Raw genomic sequence first — 19,305 nt, 5'->3', positions numbered from 1 at the left:
GTAAAAAGTAAACTATTCAAACGTTCAAAAAAGGTTTGAGATTTGTAAAGGAATGGTTTAGTTAGAAGTGTGTTTGTATTTGGGTTGGGGAGTCTAGCAAGTGTCTTAAGCTTAACTGCAATAAGCAGTTTAAGTTCATGCAGTATAATTCGGGTAAAACCGACCCACATTACACCAGCTGACCAATATACTGCATATGTAGCATGCTTAATCCAGGCAACAAACTGCAACTCACGGTTAAACTCAGTAGTGCCACTAGGGGTGCGACAGGGGCAACTGTCCTGGGCACAGTATTGGGGGGGAGTGCAGTCAGCTGATCCTGACATCTAATGCAATACAGTGTTTTAAAAGTGGGTACTGAATTTACATTCAAACCTGAGCATTGTAGTACTCTGTGTTTGGTTTAAACTGTAGCACTTGCTTGCTAAGTTGTAGCAAACAGATTAAGAGTTTAAAAAAAAGAATTAAACTGAAATCTGAGTGCTGTAGTGCTTCATGCAGGCAGGGTATAAACTGTAGCAACTGTCTGCTCAAACTTATAAGAACAAATTCTTATTTTATTTTTTAATAAAAGGGAGGAGAATCTAAAGAAGGGCAAAGGAATGGGATCTTAATGGCTGGGCAGGAGAGAGGAGTGCATGTGTGTTCTGCATCTGTCTGGTTGGTGAAGCAATAGAAGGACCATCTTTTTTTGTTGCCCTTCAATGGAGTGGCTTGGGGAATGGATCTATAAAAAGCCAATTGCTAAATTGGCTTAATACATATATAGTAATGTGCTTTTATTTTTGCTCTTCACCGGAAGAGCTGAGGTGGTGAGGTGCTGGTTCATAGTACCCGCACAAGGAGATGGCTAAGCCAACTACAGGGTTTAAGTTCACCCTCATAGCGCAAAGGACTAGCAGTACAACACTTGACAACTAAGTGGAATCTGCATCACTTCTCTGTATATGCATGGATTTGCTCTGCATGACTTCTCTGTATATGCATGGAATTGCTCTGGTTACTTCATCTTCCTCTCACCTGCCAATACATGGTGATTAACGGAGTACTCTTGTAGACTGGATCGTGGCTGAAGAGAGTCACAGAAGTTCAAGTACCAGATTATAAAATTAAGAAATACCAGTTTAAAACTGTTCCACAACTAAAATACTGAATGAACATGTCACAATTAAGACAATAAATGCTGACATTTGCTCCAAAACAACTTACCAGAGAAGCAGTCTCTATACCATTGGCAACTTCTGTCAAAGCAGCTGCAGCCTGAAGTTTAGCAGGGCTGGAAACTGCTATAGGCGGTGGGGAGATGAAAGTACTGGATGGAGCTAAACCTGAAAAAAGAATGTTTTTAAGAAAACTGTGTTGCTTATGTAAGATGCAAGAACTATATACATCTATAACTTTACTCAGTACTTGACATTTCAGATTACACAGAATTAGACCAACTAAATCTTTTGAGTACCTCAATAGATTTGCTCTGCACAACAAATACTAAACAATGGTAAATCACTATACTCTAATGTAATTTCTATCTGTATACTGCTACAGGGCTCAAAAATTAGAAGTTATGTACCTACCATAACGTTCCATGTTAGTTGTCTTCTCTCGCCTTCTTTCTTGCTGGATGGGTTCGGAGCCGATCCTCGGCTCCGACTCGGCACTTGCTTTAGCTCGAGAACTCCTTTTACCAGCTCGAGGCAACCCTATATCCCATGATGCAAGGCGGAACTACCTCAGATCTCGTTTGGCAGCTAACTAACCTTGCTAAAGACTATCCTAACAGAAACAGGAACAATGGTTCCTAAAAGAAATCCTCCTAACAACGTACCGGAGGAAACAATCTAATAGGAACTCTCCAAGATCTGTCCAGGCCAGGGGGAAGGAGGGAGGGGCTTAAGAAAGAAGGCGAGAAGACAACTAACATGGAACGTTATGGTAGGTACATAACTTCTAAATGTTAAGTTGTCAATCTCGCCTTCATTCTTGCTGGATGGGACCGTCCTAGCACCTGTATCCCGGGTGGCTCAATGGAACAGACTCTTGAGAACTGTGGAACCAAAACTGGCCCTATCTCTAGAGGCCAAGTCCAACTTGTAATGAGAGACAAAGGTATGAGGTGTGGCCCAAGTAGCTGCTGCACAAATGGTATCAATGGGTAGTCTATCCTGAAAAGCTGCAGAAGTGGATAGACTCCTGGTTGAGTGTGCTTTTGGCTTAGAAGATAGCTGTTTGCCCCTGAGAGAGTACACATAGGAAATAGTGGAAGTCAACCATCTGGATAAGGTCACTTTAGATACTGGAAGACCTAGCCTGTTTTCTGCATAGGAGACAAATAGTTGGTCCGATTTTCTGAATTGTTTAGTTCTATGCAAATAGTACCTGAGCTGACGATGGACATCCAAAAAATGCAGTTTCTGTTCAGCTCTGTCGGAATAGTTTGGGAAAAGACTGGTAGATCTATAGATTGGTTAATGTTGGTTTGAGATACGACTTTGGGAAGAAAGGAAGGGTTAGTTCTTAATGATACCCTGTCCTTATGAAAAACCAAATAAGGGGAACGGATGCAGAGAGCTTGAATCTCGTAAACCCTTCTTGCAGAAGTGACAGCCAGTAAAAATATAGTTTTCCTGGTCAATAACTTCAATGAACATGAAGCAGACGGTTGAAGGGAGGTAGTATCAAGGATGCCAACATTAAGTTTAGATCCCATTGCGGAGGAGGATGCTTTATAGGTGGTTTTAGGAGGAAAACTCCTCTGAGAAAGGCCTTGCATAACCTATGAGACATAATGTTATTGTCATGCAGGCCAACATGATACTTAGAAATAGCAGCCAGTTGTACTTTGACTGTAGATGACGAGGATCCTGAATGAAAAACCTCCGCCAGGAAATCTAAAACCGAATGTACAGGAGCAGTAAAGGGGTCAATATTTCTGGAATTCGCCCAAATAGAAAAACGTCGCCACTTGCTAGCATAAACAGTCCTAGTGGACGACTTCAAGGAAGAGACTAAAATGTCTCTGACTGAGTCCGAAATCATCGGTAGCCTGGCTAGGGTAGGAAGTGGGGCAACCAAGCAGTGAGATTGAGAGAATGAATGGCCCGGTGCTGCTGACCCGATTGGTGGATCAAGAGATCCAGAACTGGGTCCAGATGCCAGGGCTGCACCAGAAGGTGACGATGCAGAGACGGAAACCAAATTTGTCGAGGCCAGTATGGGGCAATGAGGACCAACCTGGCTCTCAGAACGGTGGCTTTCTGAATGACTTGTGGAATCAAGGGAAAAGGAGGAAAAGCGTACAGAAGTCCCCGGGGCCAATCCTGGGTTAGAGAGTCTCTCAGAGGTTGGCCTGGAAGGGGAAAGAGAGTGAAGAAATCGGGGCACTTGTTGTTTTGAGGAGTAGCAAAAAGATCGCAACAAGGAGTGCCCCACTTCAGAAAAATCTGATCCACTACAGATTGATTGAGAGACCACTCGTGAGGCATCAGAATGGATCTGCTCAGCCTGTCCGCTAATAGGTTGGACCTGCCGGGATGTGCGTTGCTATCAGAAACCGCTGAGAAGAGATCGCCCACTGCCAAAGTCTGAGAGCTTCTCGACATAACGGATAGGACCTGGTCCCGCCCTGCTTGTTGATGTACCAGACTACGGACATGTTGTCCGTCTGTACTGCAATAGTCCCGTGGGAAGAAAGTTGTTGGGGGCTTGCAGCGTTAAAAGCACTGCTCTCATCTCCAGGACATTTATGTGCAGATGGTATTCTATGGGTTGCCACGTCCGTGGACCATCCTGCCCTGATAATGCCCCCACCCGATCAGAGAGGCATCCGTAGTGACTGTGGCAACTGGAGGAGGGGAATAAAGGGTCGGCCCTGATGAAGAAGAGGGAAGATATCCACCAGTTCAGATGAGCTCGGCACGACTGTGTTACCAAGATTTCGTGCCTCATCGGGAGACTGTGGTACGACCACTGCGTGAATAGCATCCACTGCAGAAGACGCATGTGGAAGCGAGCCAGTGGTAGAAGAACAATGGCTGCAGCCATAAGACCTAGAACCTTCAGTATAAATCTGGCTTTGATCTTGTTGCTTTGCAAAAGAAGCCGAACAAATTTTGGATGTCCAGAATTCTTTGATCTGTTAGTCTGGCTAACATTTTGGCGGTGTTTAACTCTGCGCCTATAAAGGTGATAGATTGGCAAGGCAACAGAGAAGATTTTTCGAAGTTTACTGAAATTCCCAAACTCCTGCAAAGCTGTAGAGTGTAGTCTCTGGACTGAAGAAGCTGACACTTGGTGGTGGCAGAGAGGAGCCAGTCGTCCAAATAGGGAAACACCTGGAATCCTCGACGTCTCAGATGAGCTGTGACCACTGCCATGCATTTGGTAAACACTCTGGGGGCTGAAGTGAGGCCAAAGGGCAGGGCTCTGAATTGGTAATGACTGGTCCCTAGCGAGCGGAGAAACCTTCTGGAGCGTCTGTGAATCTTTATGTGATAGTACGCATCCTGAAGGTCTATAGAGCACATCCAGTTGTCCTTGCCCAGAAAGGGCAGAATGGACTGAAGCGTGACCATCCGGAATCTTGCCTTCTTGACAAATCTGTTCAGATTGCTCAGGTCTAATATTGGTCTCCAATCTCCCGTCCTTTTGGGGACCAAAAGAATCTGGAGTAGACGCGGATCCTACCTGGTCTGCTGGCACAGTCTGGACGGCTCTTTTTCTAGGAGCTTTGAAACCTCCTGTTCTGCCAAATCCCTTTGACCGGGTGAGATGTCTGGAAGGGATTGAAGAGGCAGGGAAACCTTTTGAAGGGGATTTTGTAACCCTCGGATATAATCGACTGTACCCACATCTCTTGAGATAGGGATTGCCAGGCTACTGGGTACAGCAAAATCCTTCCCCGACTGCCTCCAAGGGTGGACAGTCGGGCAACACCTCAGGGATGCTGAAAGGGCTTCTCAGGAAGAGACTCCCTGTTGCCCTGGTTCTGAGGACCCCCCGTGCCTCTAGGGCGGCGTCTATTACTGTTACCCCTCTGCCTCTGGGGTAAACTGACCACATGTGTCCGGTGTAGCTCCTTGGGCTTTACGGAACCACATCTTCCCCCCCTTGGGATATGGTCTAGAAGGAGTGGAAAATTGGACTCCAACGGCAGAAAGAGTTTTACCGTCCTGCTCACACCTGGTCAAGCTATACTTCACCTGAGGTCGAACAAAGCCGAACCATCAAAGGGGGTATTAGTGAAGGACGCCTTAAAGGGGTCCGCAAAATTACACAGCCGCATCCAGGCTTGGCGTCTAAGAGCAACTCCTGTGCCTGCGGCCCTGCTCGCTCCATCGGCCGCATAGGATATGAGCCGCATGGAGGAGTTAGATATGGAATTCAGGATAGCAAGCTGCGAGGCAATCTTTTCCTGAGCCCCAGCAGCAGAAGGATCCTGGACTACTTCTCCCAGTTCCTTGAGAACATCTCGTTGAAGCCTGGTGAAGTGACAAAGATAATTCAGCGAACGCATAGCAAAGGTCGCTGAAGAAAACATCCGCTTTCCATACCTGTCCATGGTCCTAGAGTCCTTATTAGGAGGATGGACAGGTACTGAAGGATCCGCCAATTCCTTCTTAGTGGCAGCCGCCACCACCATAGCATCCACCGGAACACCCTTGGAAAGGAACTGTTTGTCCGAAGGGGCCGTAATGAATTTGGATGGCCTTCTGGGGACAGGTTCCACAGAATCTGGAGCCGCCCACGCCTTACGAGCCACTACCTGCATGAGTGGGTCGAAAGGCGGAGACACCCAGGAGGTGGAGGGTCGGGATCCAAAAGCCTCCAGGTATACCGACTCATCCTCGGAGGGGTCAATGGAGGGCCAATTCCCCCTCTGTTTGAGGAGCTCAAGGATGTCTGAAAAAGAGACATCCTCAGAGGGGGACCGTGGGGAACCCTCCGACTCATCTAAGTCGGTATCAGATGTAGTAGACTCAGGGGAGTCTGTGTGTTTCCTCTTACGTCCCCTTCCGAGGGGTTCCCCTGCAGGATCAGGAGAAACCTCGGAAGAGGAGGAAATTCCCAGTGGGGAAACCTGGGGCGATGGATCCCTGGGCCTGTGAGCAAGAGGTTGGCAAGAGGCATCTGCAGGCACTGAAGAGGGAGGAGCTAGAGGGATGGACCGTTGACCAGGCTCAGAGGCCAGGACACTCCTCATCACCTCAAAGGCTCCTCTCCCGGGAGGCGGAACACACCCGTTCGAAGAAACAGGAATGGCCGGCTCCAAAGAGAGAAGGCTCGAGGCCGATGTCGGCGCCGAGCTTACCAAAGCGAAGCCCCGAGAGGGAGAGCGGGGTCGGACAAGGGTCCGATGCCACTAGCCCCTCGGAGCCGACAGTGGAAACCCGACGACCGGATCCCTCCAAGGAAGGTCTCAAGGAGGAGATCGGAGCCGAGGACGGAGCCGAAGGATGTATCGGCTCCGGCATCGAAACAGTCGCTGTCCCCCGAAGCTCCGGCTCCGCACTGCGGTGTGGAGTCGGAGGAGGACGTTCAAGGATTGGGGCTATAGCGAAGTCTGTTGAGACGGGCTATGGAGCATTTGGGCCAGTGCCTGAGACTTCAACAGCCTGCTTACCACCCTCTCTAAATCGTGGTCAGACAGCCTGGAAGATCTCGAAGATCGGCTCCGATGGCTCCGCTCCGACAAAAGAGGAGACCCCGGAGCCGAGTGGATACTCAGTATAGAAGGGGACCGGGATCTCTTACGGTGAAGCCATCGGAGCCGAAGTCCCTTGAACCCCAGATGGAGCCGAGGATATCTCGGCTCCGATGCTGGATAAAGTGTCGGCTCCAGCCGGAGCCGACAAGGCCACAGTAGTCTGGGTATCGGAGCCGGTCGGCGCCGAACCCACTACTTGAACAGCAGATGTATCGGCTCCAGCCAGAGCCGATGTCGGCTCCGACGGAGCCGGAGCCACCGGAGGAGGCTTGGACACTGTAGCCTGAGCCTTCGGTGGTTTAGAAGGTTTTCCTGACCCTAATTTAGGAGGAGAACCTTCTGGCTTAAGTAAGCCTCGGAGGATAAGTTTATTCCTCCTTTCCTGCAGGACTCTCTGGCTAAAAGCATGACATAAAGCACAGGAGTCCTGCAGGTGCAAAGGCCCCAGGCAATAAACACAAGAAGTGTGACAGTCTGTCAGAGACATTTTCTGACAGCACTGGTCACACTTCTTGAAGCCTGAGACCTTGCCTTCCTTTGACATCCTAGGAGGATGGAAACACAAACAATCCCAACAAACACACAAATGAATCCCTTACACAAACACACAGGAAGGGAATAACCAATGGGGAAGTAGGCCTGACTAAAAAACTTTAGACTAAAGATTATAAAAAAGTTTGAAAACAAGGGAATAGGGTGGGCTGTAACTAACTACAGACTAAACTGACACTAAAAGGGAAAAATAAACCCCTAACTACCCTTTTTCTTATTTTACAAAGAAAAACTTACCTCAGCTGGCAAAGGAGACCTCTTTCGCCAAGCGGCAAACGAGATCTGAGGTAGTTCTGCCTTGCATCATGGGATATAGGGTTGCCTCGAGCTGGTAAAAGGAGTTCTCAAGCTAAAGCAAGTGCCGAGTCGGAGCCGAGGATCGGCTCCGAACCCATCCAGCAAGAATGAAGGCGAGATTGACAACTTAACATCCTCATTTAGGGAGCCAAAACAAGACATACATATATGAATACCTTAAACGTGAGAAAAAATAGTTGCCACTGAAAGTGGAGAGTGATGACATAACTGGATTACAGCACTGTAGGTTTAGCACATTGAGGAAAACTTACCAGATAGCATGCTTGGTGTCTTCTATGGATGCACCATTTGGTCTGCAGATGAGAAAGCAATAATAAAAACTTAAATACACAACAAACTGGGAATCTAGATGATCACCACCTCCATGGTGTAAAAGAATAAACAGCCTTGAAAATGACCAAGATAATTTGGGTTCCAGTAGGGGTCTAGGAGCTGGTGAAGGGAAAGGAGTGGGACACAATGCCCTGCATGCCTTCTTCGAGGGGGACAGTGGGGGCACACATGTCCCAAGTGCACTTCCTCTGTTATAATCCCAAGCCCAAAGAACAGGTTCATTAAAACAAGTGCTGAGAGTGGGAAGCATAGTCCTTTGATGTATTATATTTCTTGCTACAAAAGCTGACAAACCCTTGCAAAAGCTCAATGCATGCTAAAATCTGGGGCACAATACTGCACATGTACTGTAAGAACAATGTCTTGAGCAAAAAAAAAAAAAAAAACAACAAAACTGCCGATTATCGTGATTTTTCATCAGGTAATATCTTTGTTTGGCCTCACCCTCAAGAAAGAGCATGGCAACTACACCCGCACCTAATCAACAGCATGAAAAAGAACGCTCAGACTTTGCTAACTTAAAGCAGCTTAACACTCTTCATTCACAGGGGCCTGTCCCGTTTAGTACAGAAAATAATGAAACAGCATCTACTAATGTCACTGAGACAATGACTGAAGGAGAAACATTTGTGGACATTAATCTGGGCACTACAGCTGGCCAAATGGATGAGTCTCAAAGCGATAGGCTGGACTTTTCCACAATGGGAGCCAAACCAAAACAAAGTGCCATGATGCCTGCAGCTGTTGTTAGACCTGCTTCCTTTTCTCCCTCCTCTTCTTTTTTCACATTACTAGCATCGCTGAAGAAGAAGAATTCTCGGAAGAAGAGTTTTTCACATCAGATGGACAAGGACTACAAGAGACGACGGACCTCCAATTAATTGTTGATAATGCATGCAATTTTTACAATGTTCACAATATTTCAGGTGTTTCTCCTTCTGAATTACAACTATCAGTGTTAAGCAAGGGCTTAAATTTTGTACCGAGTACAGGGACAGATTTTTGCACTTTACTACTTGAGCTGCTATACTTTGCATGGAATGTAATGTTGAAGCAAATGTTTAATGACACTAACAGTGTTCAAACACCTCATTTATTGAAGCAACCTAGCACTTTTTCACCTACTTTAAGTCCTACACTGTTGCTGTTTGTTAAATCATGTGAACGTAAAATTGAACAGTACTTACAGAATATACACAGATCTATGTATTTTAATTTAGACCAACCACATAGAAATGCACTGCAAGAGCTAAAGAATAATACCAATATAGTTATAAAATCTGCTGATAAGGGTGGTGCTGCTGTTGTACTTAGCAAGGAGTTTTAATACACAAAAATAGATCTGTTGCTAGCTGACAAATTGACTTTTCTTCAGCTGTCATCACTAATGGTGAATTCTTACATACAAAAAGTGCACAACTCTATTTAACATGGAAAAAAAATGGTTTGATAGACCATGAGCTGCTGACATTTTTATATATACAACATCCTACTATCCCAGTCTTTAAAGCCTTACCAAAAATTCATAAGGATCTCAAAACACCACCCATGAGACCTATAGCATCGGATAGGGTTCATAGGTTGATACTAGGCTATCGGCCCTAGGGTCTATACAAGCCTAGCCATAACAATTCCCTGGCTATTTCTTCCCACACTATTTACTTCCCTGGACCCCCATCTAGCAGGGCGAGTGACGTGATCCCCGGGGTGAATTTCCTTTCTCCTATCCGATCATCAAGGTTCCTTTTGAAGATGGCTAAAGCGGTGCTCTGCTTGACATGTATGGGCAATCTATTCCAGAGTCTGGGGAGTGTCTGGGTCAGGAACCTATCCCTCCGGCATATTTTGCTTATTGTGATGACAAAGTTTAGATCCCTGGAGCGTGTGGCTCTGAGGGTTTGGGATTTCTTTAAGTGTAGCATATCCAGCAGCTCTGGGTTTGACATGGCCTTGTATGTTAAGCAGAGATCGCCTTGGAGTAAACGATATGCGACAGAGTATAGCTAGAGTTTTTTAAGACGGTCAGCATAGGGGATCTGGTTTAGGCCTGTGATTCTTTTAGTGAGGTATTTCTGCGGCTTTTCCAGTTGTTGCAGATGCCTTGAGAGGTACATGCCAAAGGGGGCGTTGTATTCTATAATGGGTCTAGTGAGGGATGAGTACAGTGGGACAATGACCTCCTTTTTTCTGGATGAAAAGCCCTTAGTGATGAGGTGTGCCACATAGAAGGATTTCATGACTGTTGTGGCAATGTGGTTATTGAAGGTGAGACCACTGCCCACCTGTGTCCCTAAGTCTGTAATCACACTTTCGGTGTTTAGTGTACTGCCACCTATGTGGTAATTCACAGGTACATCTTTTTCCTAAAGGGGATAACTATACATTTCTTGGAATTGAGCTTGAGCCCATGGCTCTGGCACCAAGCATCTGTTTCTGTAAGGCCCTTTTGTAGAGTATCCACATCATTTGGGGATTCAATAATGGCTCCCAGTTTGCAGTCATCTGCGAACTTTGTTAGCCAGAGTCCCTTTGTGTTGGCCTGTACTTCAGAGAAATACATGCCAAACAAGAGAGGTCCCAGGACTGAACCTTGAGGTACTCCACTTGTCTGGAGCTGGATTTGAAGTCAGCTACTTTTACAGTGTGGGTTCTGTCAGTAAGCCAGTTGGCAACCCATCGAGTGACGTAGGGATTAATGCCCATCTTAGTAAGTTTATCTATGATTCCAGAGTGGGGGATGGTGTCAAAGGCCTTGGCGAGGTCCAGATAGGCTGTGTGGACTTGCCTTACCCATGTCCATGGTTCTGGAGACTGATTCGAAGAAGTCAATCAGGTTCAGGAGACAAGATCAGCCCTTCACAAACCCAAACTGGGTGGGGTCCAGTGTTTTAAGGTTGCCAATGTCTTTGTTTATAAGTTCCATGATAATACGTTCCATGGCCTTGCAGATCAGGTTCGTCAGACTGATGGAGCAGTAGTTCCCAGGATCCAAGGAGGATCCCCCCCCTTGAGGAGTGGGATAACTGTAGCTGTGTGCCACTCAGTGGGCACGAAGCCTGAGGTGAGGGTATAATTAAACATGACACTTAGGCGAGGTGCCAGTTCATTTTGCAGTTTGTGTAGTACACAGTCCGGAATGTCATCTGGTCCGATGGATGCTGTATTCTTAGCTTTGGAGAGTGCGTTTTTTACCTGTGTGGCCATTACTGGAATTTGGCAATCTTCCGGCATTGAGATGGGCCATTTAGGGGGTGAGAGGGGGGGGGGTGAAGTTGGCACTGAATCGATCTGCCAGGATATAGGCAATATGCCTGGGATCAGTATATTTAATACCATTCTGTTGTAGCTCAGAGCAGATCTGAGCATTGCCATTTAGATTCTTGACATAGTTATAGAATGCCTTGTGGTTGTCTTTGGAATCTTTGGCAATTTTATTTTCGTAACTAGCTTTGGAGGATTTTATGAGGAATCTCAGCTTCTTACTGAGGCTGGTAAGGGAGTTTTTTTTGCATCTTGGGATTTTCCTCTCTTCTGCAACAGTTTCTTCCTTTTTTTGTAAAGTTTGTTTATGGCGGGGGACCACCAGATTGGCTTCATTTTTTTTGGAGAGCATCTTGGTTCTACTTGGGATGGCACAATTCATGCATGAGTGGATGTGCTCGTACAGTGCCTTAGTGTAGGACTCAGCAGTCAAACTTTCAGTTCCAGTCTGCATGGGTGTCATGAAGTTTGTAACTTTTGACTTGAGTAGCATGAAGTTGGCTTTGAAGAAGTTTTTATGGAGGTTTCCTTACTGGGGGGTGGGGTGGGGTATGGATGTTAAGGGTGATTAGCTTATGGTCTGACCTGACCAACGAGGGGGTGACCATAGGTGTGGAGTATCGATTTCCCATGTTGGTAATGACCAGGTCTAGAATATTGGAGCCCCTTGGTGGGACTATGGATTAGTTGATCCAGGGCATTGGAATTTATGCATTCCAAGAACCGTTGGGTAAAGATGTGTTGGTACACAAGTAGTTTTCCCAGTTAATGGCAGGGTAGTTGAAATCACCCAGTATTAAGGTGTTTGGTTGTATATTAATATTTTCCAGCATGTTTAGACAGGTGTAGTGAGAATCTTGGGGCATGGTGGGGGATCTGTAGCAAGCTACAATTTGAACTGCAATCTTACCTAGTGTTAGTTGCACCTGGAGAATTTCAGACGCATTGTGTTGGGCAACTAACCTGGTGGTGTGAATACAGACACTCCTCCACCTTTACTGTTTCGATCCTGGTTTGGTGGCCGAATAGTGTGTTAAGACTTGTAAGCCTGGTATTGCAGCGGTGTTCGCTGGAGCCTTGAACCAGGTCTCAGTTACTGCACAACAGAACAGGGTAACAGAAAATATTTCTATCTGGTTAGAATGTACTCTCATGCCAATGTTACAAACCTTCCCTAGAATTCTGAAAGATACTGCTACATTTCTGGAATCATTGGGTGTTTATTTACAAGAGAACAGTAACACTTTATAAGTGTTTGTTACCTAAGATGTAAAGAATTTGTTCACTGTCATAGAATATCAATATGGTATTACTGCCATAGAAGAAATACTGAACAAAAAAGTGAATATACATATAGATGAAAATATATGGCTATATTCCTTACTAAAGCTAGTATTAGAAAACAATATCAAAGTATTACTGCCAGAGACAAAGTATAGCTATATGTTGTGCGAACAAGAAGTTATGTACTCACCATAACGTTCGATGTATGTAGTCCATCTCGCCTCACATTCTTACCCGTGGGTTCGGAGCCGAATATCGGCTCAGACTCGGCCGATTTTACTAGCTCGAAGTCTCTTATTGGCTGGGCCAAGTGGGTATCCCATGGTGCACTGCACCACATCCCCAGATCTAGTTTGCTGTGAAAATCATTTGTACTCCATACGCACATCACATCCATATAAAGAATAAACTCATCAAAGGGACTCTGTAGATGACAACCTAACCTCCAAATCCTCCAGTAAGGGGGAAGGTGGGATGGTAAGTAAGAATGTGAGGCAAGATGGACTACATACATCAAATGTTATGGTGAGTACATAACTTCTTGATGTTATGCAGTCCTATCTCGTCTACATTCTTACCCGTGGGACAGCGTCCCTAGCACCTACATCCTGGGTGGCTCATAGGAAAACACTCAAGAACTGTGGAGCCAAAGGAAGACCTGCCCCTGGGGACCACATCCAATTTGTAATGAGAAACAAAAGTGTGAGGAGAAGCCCAAGTAGCTGCAGCACATATATTATCCATTGACAATCTAGCTTGATAATCTGTGGATGTAGAAACAGCCCGAGTACAATGTGCCTTGACTGGAAATGGCAGATTTTTACCTCCTGCCTGATAGATGAAAGAGATACAACCGGCTATCCATCTAGACAGCGTGACCTTGGATACCGGAGAACCCATTCGGTTTTCCAAAAAGGAGACAGAGTTGGTCAGATTTCCGGATATCTTTTTTTCCGGTGTAGATAGAAGCGTAACTGTCTATGTACATTCAACTGGTGAAATCTAAATTCTGCCTTGTTAGAAAAGTGGGGGAAGAAAACAGGCAGCTCAATGGACTGATTCATGTTAGACACGGAAGCCACCTTAGGAAGGAACGAGGGGTTTGGTCTAAGAGAGACCCTATCTTTATGGAAGATTAAATATGGGGGAATGATGGACAGGGCTTCAATTTCCGAAACCCGCCTCGCTGAAGTGACTGCTGTTAAGAATGTTGTTTTCCATGTCAAGAATTTTAATTCACAGGTAGCTGCAGGCTCAAATGGTGGTAAAGTAAGGGCTTGTAGAACAAAATTGAGATCCCAGGGCATGATAGGTTCGGACACTGGGGGACGAAGCAACAGAGTACCTTTAAGGAATGCTTTGCATAGTCTGTAAGCCATCAGACTAGGTTCATTGGCTACGTGGAAATTGGATATCGCCGCCAGCTGAACTTTGATGGTGGCTGATGCGGACCCCTGATAGAAAAGCACAGACAAGAACTCCAGAAATTAATCTATTGGAGCTGTGTAAGGATCAATGCCTCTAGTATTGTCCAAATAGAGAACCTTTTCCATTTACTAGAATAAATCTTTCTAGTGGATGGTTTATGAGAGGACGATAATATATGGGACCACTTTTAGTGAAAAATTATGATGTCTGACTAACTATGGAAGTAGAGTAGCCAGGCTGTCAACCAGAGGGTCATCACAGAGGGGTGGAGCTGTCCCAACGTGTGTCAGTAAATCTGGTTGAGGGTCCAGAATCCAAGGAGTGTCCACAATGTATGGTTGAAGAAAGGGGAACCAGACTTGACGAGGCCAGTGTGGAGCAATCAGAATCATTCTGCTTCCCAAGGATTGCGCTTTCTGAATCACCATTGACAGTAGGGGAAATGGAGGGAAAGCATAAAGCAGACCGGAGGGCCAATCGTGAACCAGAGCGTCCCTGGGTGATTCCCCCTGTGGGGGGATCAGCGTGAAGTAGTTGCTGCATTTCGCATTGAGAGGGCTGGCAAAAAGGTCGCAGCAACGCAGACCCCATCTGCTGAAGATTCGCTCTGCAACCAGGCGATTCAGGGACCACTCGTAAGGCATCAGGATAGCTCTGCTTAGCCTGTCCAGTATAATGTTGGACTTCCCCGGAATGCGCGTTGCCACCAGAAACCGTTGGGAAGCTATTGCCCAATGCCACACTCACATAGCCTCTCTGCACAGAGGGTAAGACCGGGTTTCCCCCTTGCTTGTTGAGATACCACACTACTGACATGTTGCCTGAGTGTATCGCAATGGTCCCTAGAGGAAGAACCTTCTGAAGTGCCTGCAATGCAAGCAGCACTGCTCTCATCTCCAGGATGTTTATATGCAAATGTATCTCGTGTTCCTGCCACGTGCCTTGGACTGTCCTGCCAAGATAATGCCTCCCCCACCCCATCTGGGAGGCGTCCGTGGTCACCGTGGCAATAGGGACGGGTGGAACGAAGGGCTTTCCCCCGTTCAAACTGTTGGTGCACAGCCACCAATGGAGGTCCTGCTTGCACCTGTCCGTGATTAAGATGGGGTGAGACAGTGGGAGTCTTTGGCGACACCATTGAACAAAGAGGAGCCACTGAAGAAGTCTCATGTGTAATCTCACTAGAGGGACCAACATGATAGTTGCTGCCATGGTCCCTAGGAGTTGGAGAACCAGTCTTGCCTTCACTTGTCTCAGGGGCATCAGCAAGTGTATCTGTTGCAATACTGTGATCCTTTCTTGTGGTAAGAATGCTCGTATTCGAATGGTGTCTAAATCTGCTCTTATAAAGGTGACACGCTGTGAGGGCAATAAGGCAGATTTTTCCCAATTTATTGTTACGCCCAGCTGGTGACATACCTTGATGGTAGCGTCCCTGGCTTGAACTAGTTGATGCCTGGTGGGGGCGGTAAGGAGCCAGTCGTCCAGGTATGGAAACACCTGGAATCAATGACGTCTCAAGTGAGCCGTCACCACCGCCATACATTTGGTGAACACCCTGGGGGCTGTGGTGAGACCAAAGGGCAGGGCTCGAAACTGGAAGTGACTGGCTCCCAGCCGGAAGCGTAGGTGACTCCTGGATGCTCTGTCCATTTTGACATGGTAGTAAGCATCCTTGAGGTCGATGGAGCACATCCATACCTCCTCTCCCAACAATGGGAGAATAGACTTGAAGTGTGACCATCTGGAATTTGGACTTGTGTACGTGACTGTTGAGCTGACTGAGATCTAGTATGGGTCTCAGGTCCCCTGTACTTTTCGACACCAAAAAGAATCTTGAGTAAGTCCCTAATCCAATTTGGTCTGAGGGGACACGTTGGATGGCTCCTTTTTCTAGCAGCTGCGAGACCTCTGAGGCTGCTTGATCCCTTTGACTGGGTGGAACATCTGGGATTTTTCTGATTGGAGGGGCACTGAAGAGAACGGAATGAGGTAATCTCCGGAAATTATCCGTAATACCCATCGGTCCTGGGTGATGCTCTCCCAGGCTTCTGGGTATAAGGAAATTCGACCCCCGACTGGCTCCGTATAAGCGCAGTCGGGCACACCCTCAGGAACGGGGCGACGTCTCCCTGAATAACCCCCCCTCCCCTGCCTCTGGAGGGGGGGTTCACCTTGTGCAGCAGGTAAAAACCTCTGATTTCTTGAAACACATCTTAACTCCCCGCTGGGCCTTGGGATAAGGCCTAGAAGGAAGGGACAAACAGACACCTACGGCAGACAGAGTCTTTCCCTCTTGCTCGCACCTGGTGAGGGTGTCTTTCACTTTGGTCCCAAACAAGGAGGAACCGTCAAAGGGGGCGCCAGTGAAGCAAGACTTGAAGGTCTCCACAAAGTGACACAGGTGCAGCCAGGCTTGCCTTCTAAGGGCGACCCCTGAGCTTGCTGCCCTACTCGCTCCCTCGGGTGCATATGAAATGAGCCGCTTGGACGAGTTAGCAATGGAGTTGAGGGTAGAGACCTGGGCGTTAACCGTCTGAGCCACCGCCTCAGGTATGTTACCCGCAAAAGTATCTACCAACTCTTTGAGGAGATCTCTCTGGAGCCAAGTGAAGTGAGACAGATAATTCAGAGACCGTAGAGTGAAGGTTGCTGAAGATAGGGTACGCTTCCCGTACCGATCCATGGTCCTAGACTCCTTGTTAGGAGGAAGGACGGATGAAGAAGACTCTGCTACTTCCTTCTGGGTGGCTGCCGCCACCACCATGGCATCTACAGGGACTCCTTTGACAGAAACTCTATGCCTTGGGGGCAGAAAGGAATTTGTTGGGACGCCTGGGCACGGGCTCCACAGAATCGGGGTTTTCCCACACTCTTCGACAAATGAGGTCAAGAAGTTCGAAGGGTGGAGACACCCAGGAGGCGGAAGTTTGAGCGCCAAAAGCCTTAAGGAATACTGACTCCTCCTCGGAAGGAGCTTTGGAAGGCCAGTCACCTCTTTGTTTCAGTATCTCCAGGATGTCGGAGAAGGAAACATCATCAGAGGATGACTTGAGGGACCCTTCCGATTCCTCGAGGTCAGTATCAGAGGTGAAAGACTCATCCTGGGAGTCTATGTGCTTCCTCTTGCACAATTTCTTTCTAGCAGGCTCCTCAGGCACGAACTCTGGGAGACGCTCAGAAAGTTGGGGACCGCTCGTGGGGGTATCCTTAGGGCCTGGCGCTCTACTGTCCATGGATAGGTGAGTATCAGAGGCTCTCGCTGGGGTGGTGGGGGACGGAATGACCGACCCGGGTGATGTAGCTGACGACCTGGCCAGCTTGCTCCGCATGGCCTCGAAGGCTGCCCCCCCCCCCGAGTTCGAGGACCGGTCGGGCCTCCGAGGCCACGACCGGGACCTCTCAAGCCGATGCACTGAGTGGGAGACTCGGAACAGAAAGATGTCGCGAAGTATCCCCCTCGGGCCCGACCGAAGACACCCGAGTCCCGAACCGTGTGGACGGAACCAACATGGCCGGAGCCGAGGTCGGCACCAATAGACCCTGAGGGGGTATTGGAGCCGGCGTAGGAACATCACTCGGAGCGGAGCATACCGGCTCCGATGACAAGGATGTGCTCGGAGGAGGAATCATCGAAACAGTCATAGGAACTGGCTCTGGAGCCGAGTGGGTCAGAGCCGAGAACAATTTAGCCAACACCGGCGACTGCAGAAGCCTCTGCACCACCCTATCAACATCCAAATCAGAAAGCCTGGAAGATTTGGAGGAGAGCGATGGAGACTGGGATCTCGTCAGGTGAACCATGCCTCATACTGGGCGACTGGCTCGGAATGGGTTCAAGAATGATGGGAGCCGATGCCGATTCAGTTAACACTGATACCTCCTGCGGCCCCAAGGACAGTGGAGCCGAGGAAGTAGAGTCCAATACAGTAATCTTCTCCAGAGGCTCCGAAGAGACAGATGGAGCCGGAGACCTTTTCTTAGCCTTGGAAGCTTTGGACTTTGAGTACTGGAAGCAGTCTCTATAGCTTCCACAAACAACGGTTTTAGAAGTCCCTTTAATATTAATTTATTTTTTCTCTCCTGGAGCACCCTAGGACTGAACGCGTGGGCAAAAGCTACACGACTCCTATAAATGGATGGCTCCAAGGCACTAAACACACACAGTGTGTCCATCCGTGATGGACATCTTATATCCACACTTGGAACATTTTTTAAAGACAGAAGGCTTATGCTCCTTCTGATCCTTAGACATCTTATTACTAGAGCTAAGCGAAAAGTACAGTTTTGTACCTACCATAAATGTAGATGTTCGAAGATCCACATTGCTGCAGTCATAACCTGTGGGTAGTCCGCTGTCCTCGGTCGGCCCGAATACCAAAGTATTAGGCTGGCGTCGGTCATGGGCGCTCAGATCTGACGTCAGAGCGTCATGGTATTAAAGCGCATGACCGACGTCATATCCTCAGTCTTTTCTTGCCCCAGATGTCAGAAGGCCCTAAAAAGAAAGGCCACAGCCAAAACCCATGTACAAACAACATGTACCACCCAAACCATACAACCACTCCAAACTACAGAGGGGAAGGAGGGAGGGTAAATTGGACTGCAGCAATGTGGATCTTCGAACATCTACATTTATGGTAGGTACAAAACTGTACTATGTTCTTCATCTAACATTGCTGCAGTCATAACCTGTGGGTAGAATCCCAAAGCAAAGGTAAAGGGAGGCTGGCAAAATCATAAAGCATTGGGAGCTGCTAATAAGCCCTGTAAGACTGCAGTGGCAAATCCAGCCCTAGATTTGGAATAAAGAGGAGATGGTAATGTTTAGAAAAAGTGTGCACTGAACTCCAAGTAGCTGCTTCCAAAATATCTTTAGTAGCTACCCCTTAAAAAAGCAGTAGAAGTGGCAGTAGCCCTAGTGGAATGAGGTCTGATTCCAGCCGGAATCTCCTTACCATGATGAGAATAACAAAAGCAATACAATGGCCAATCCACTTAGAAATAGTTTGTTTTGAAACAGGTTTCCCCTGAGAGGCCAAAGCAAAAGAAACAAATAACTGTTGAGACTGTCTGAACCCTTTAGTCCTGCTCAAATAATAACGCAACTGCCTGTGAATATCCAAAGTGTGCAAAATTTTCTCCCCTTTATTTTGGGGATCAGCATAAAAAGTAGGCAAATGAATAGATTGGTTCAAGGCCACATTTGAAACCACTTTAGGCATAAAAGTAGGGTTAGTACGCAGAGATACCCTATCCTTATGAAAAATCAGGAAGGGTTCAACTGCCATAAGAGCCTGTAATTCAGATACCCTTCTAGCAGATGTAATGGCCAACAAAAAAGCAGTCTTCCAAGACAAAAACTTTAACTCAGACGTAGCTGCAGGTTCAAAAGGAGGTAATGTAAGTTTTTCCAACACAAAATT

General features: G+C 47.1%; 1 protein-coding gene across 4 annotated transcripts in view; it reads right to left on the bottom strand.

The window, feature by feature from the left end:
• Positions 1-19,305, bottom strand: part of HCFC1 (host cell factor C1) — a 3,865,385-nt gene that overhangs the window by 805,910 nt on the left and 3,040,170 nt on the right. For all 4 annotated transcript variants that reach the window (XM_044080175.1, XM_044080172.1, XM_044080173.1 and 1 more), the window contains exon 21: positions 1,210-1,328. In XM_044080175.1, coding sequence (XP_043936110.1) covers positions 1,210-1,328 — 119 coding nt within the window. The remainder of the gene's footprint in view (positions 1-1,209; positions 1,329-19,305) is intronic.

Source organism: Protopterus annectens, chromosome 8.part0, assembly GCF_019279795.1.
Source record: "Protopterus annectens isolate FY-2018-M chromosome 8.part0, PAN1.0, whole genome shotgun sequence".
Taxonomy (NCBI): Eukaryota; Metazoa; Chordata; order Ceratodontiformes; family Protopteridae; genus Protopterus; species Protopterus annectens.
This window is presented reverse-complemented; position numbering and strand designations above follow the sequence as displayed.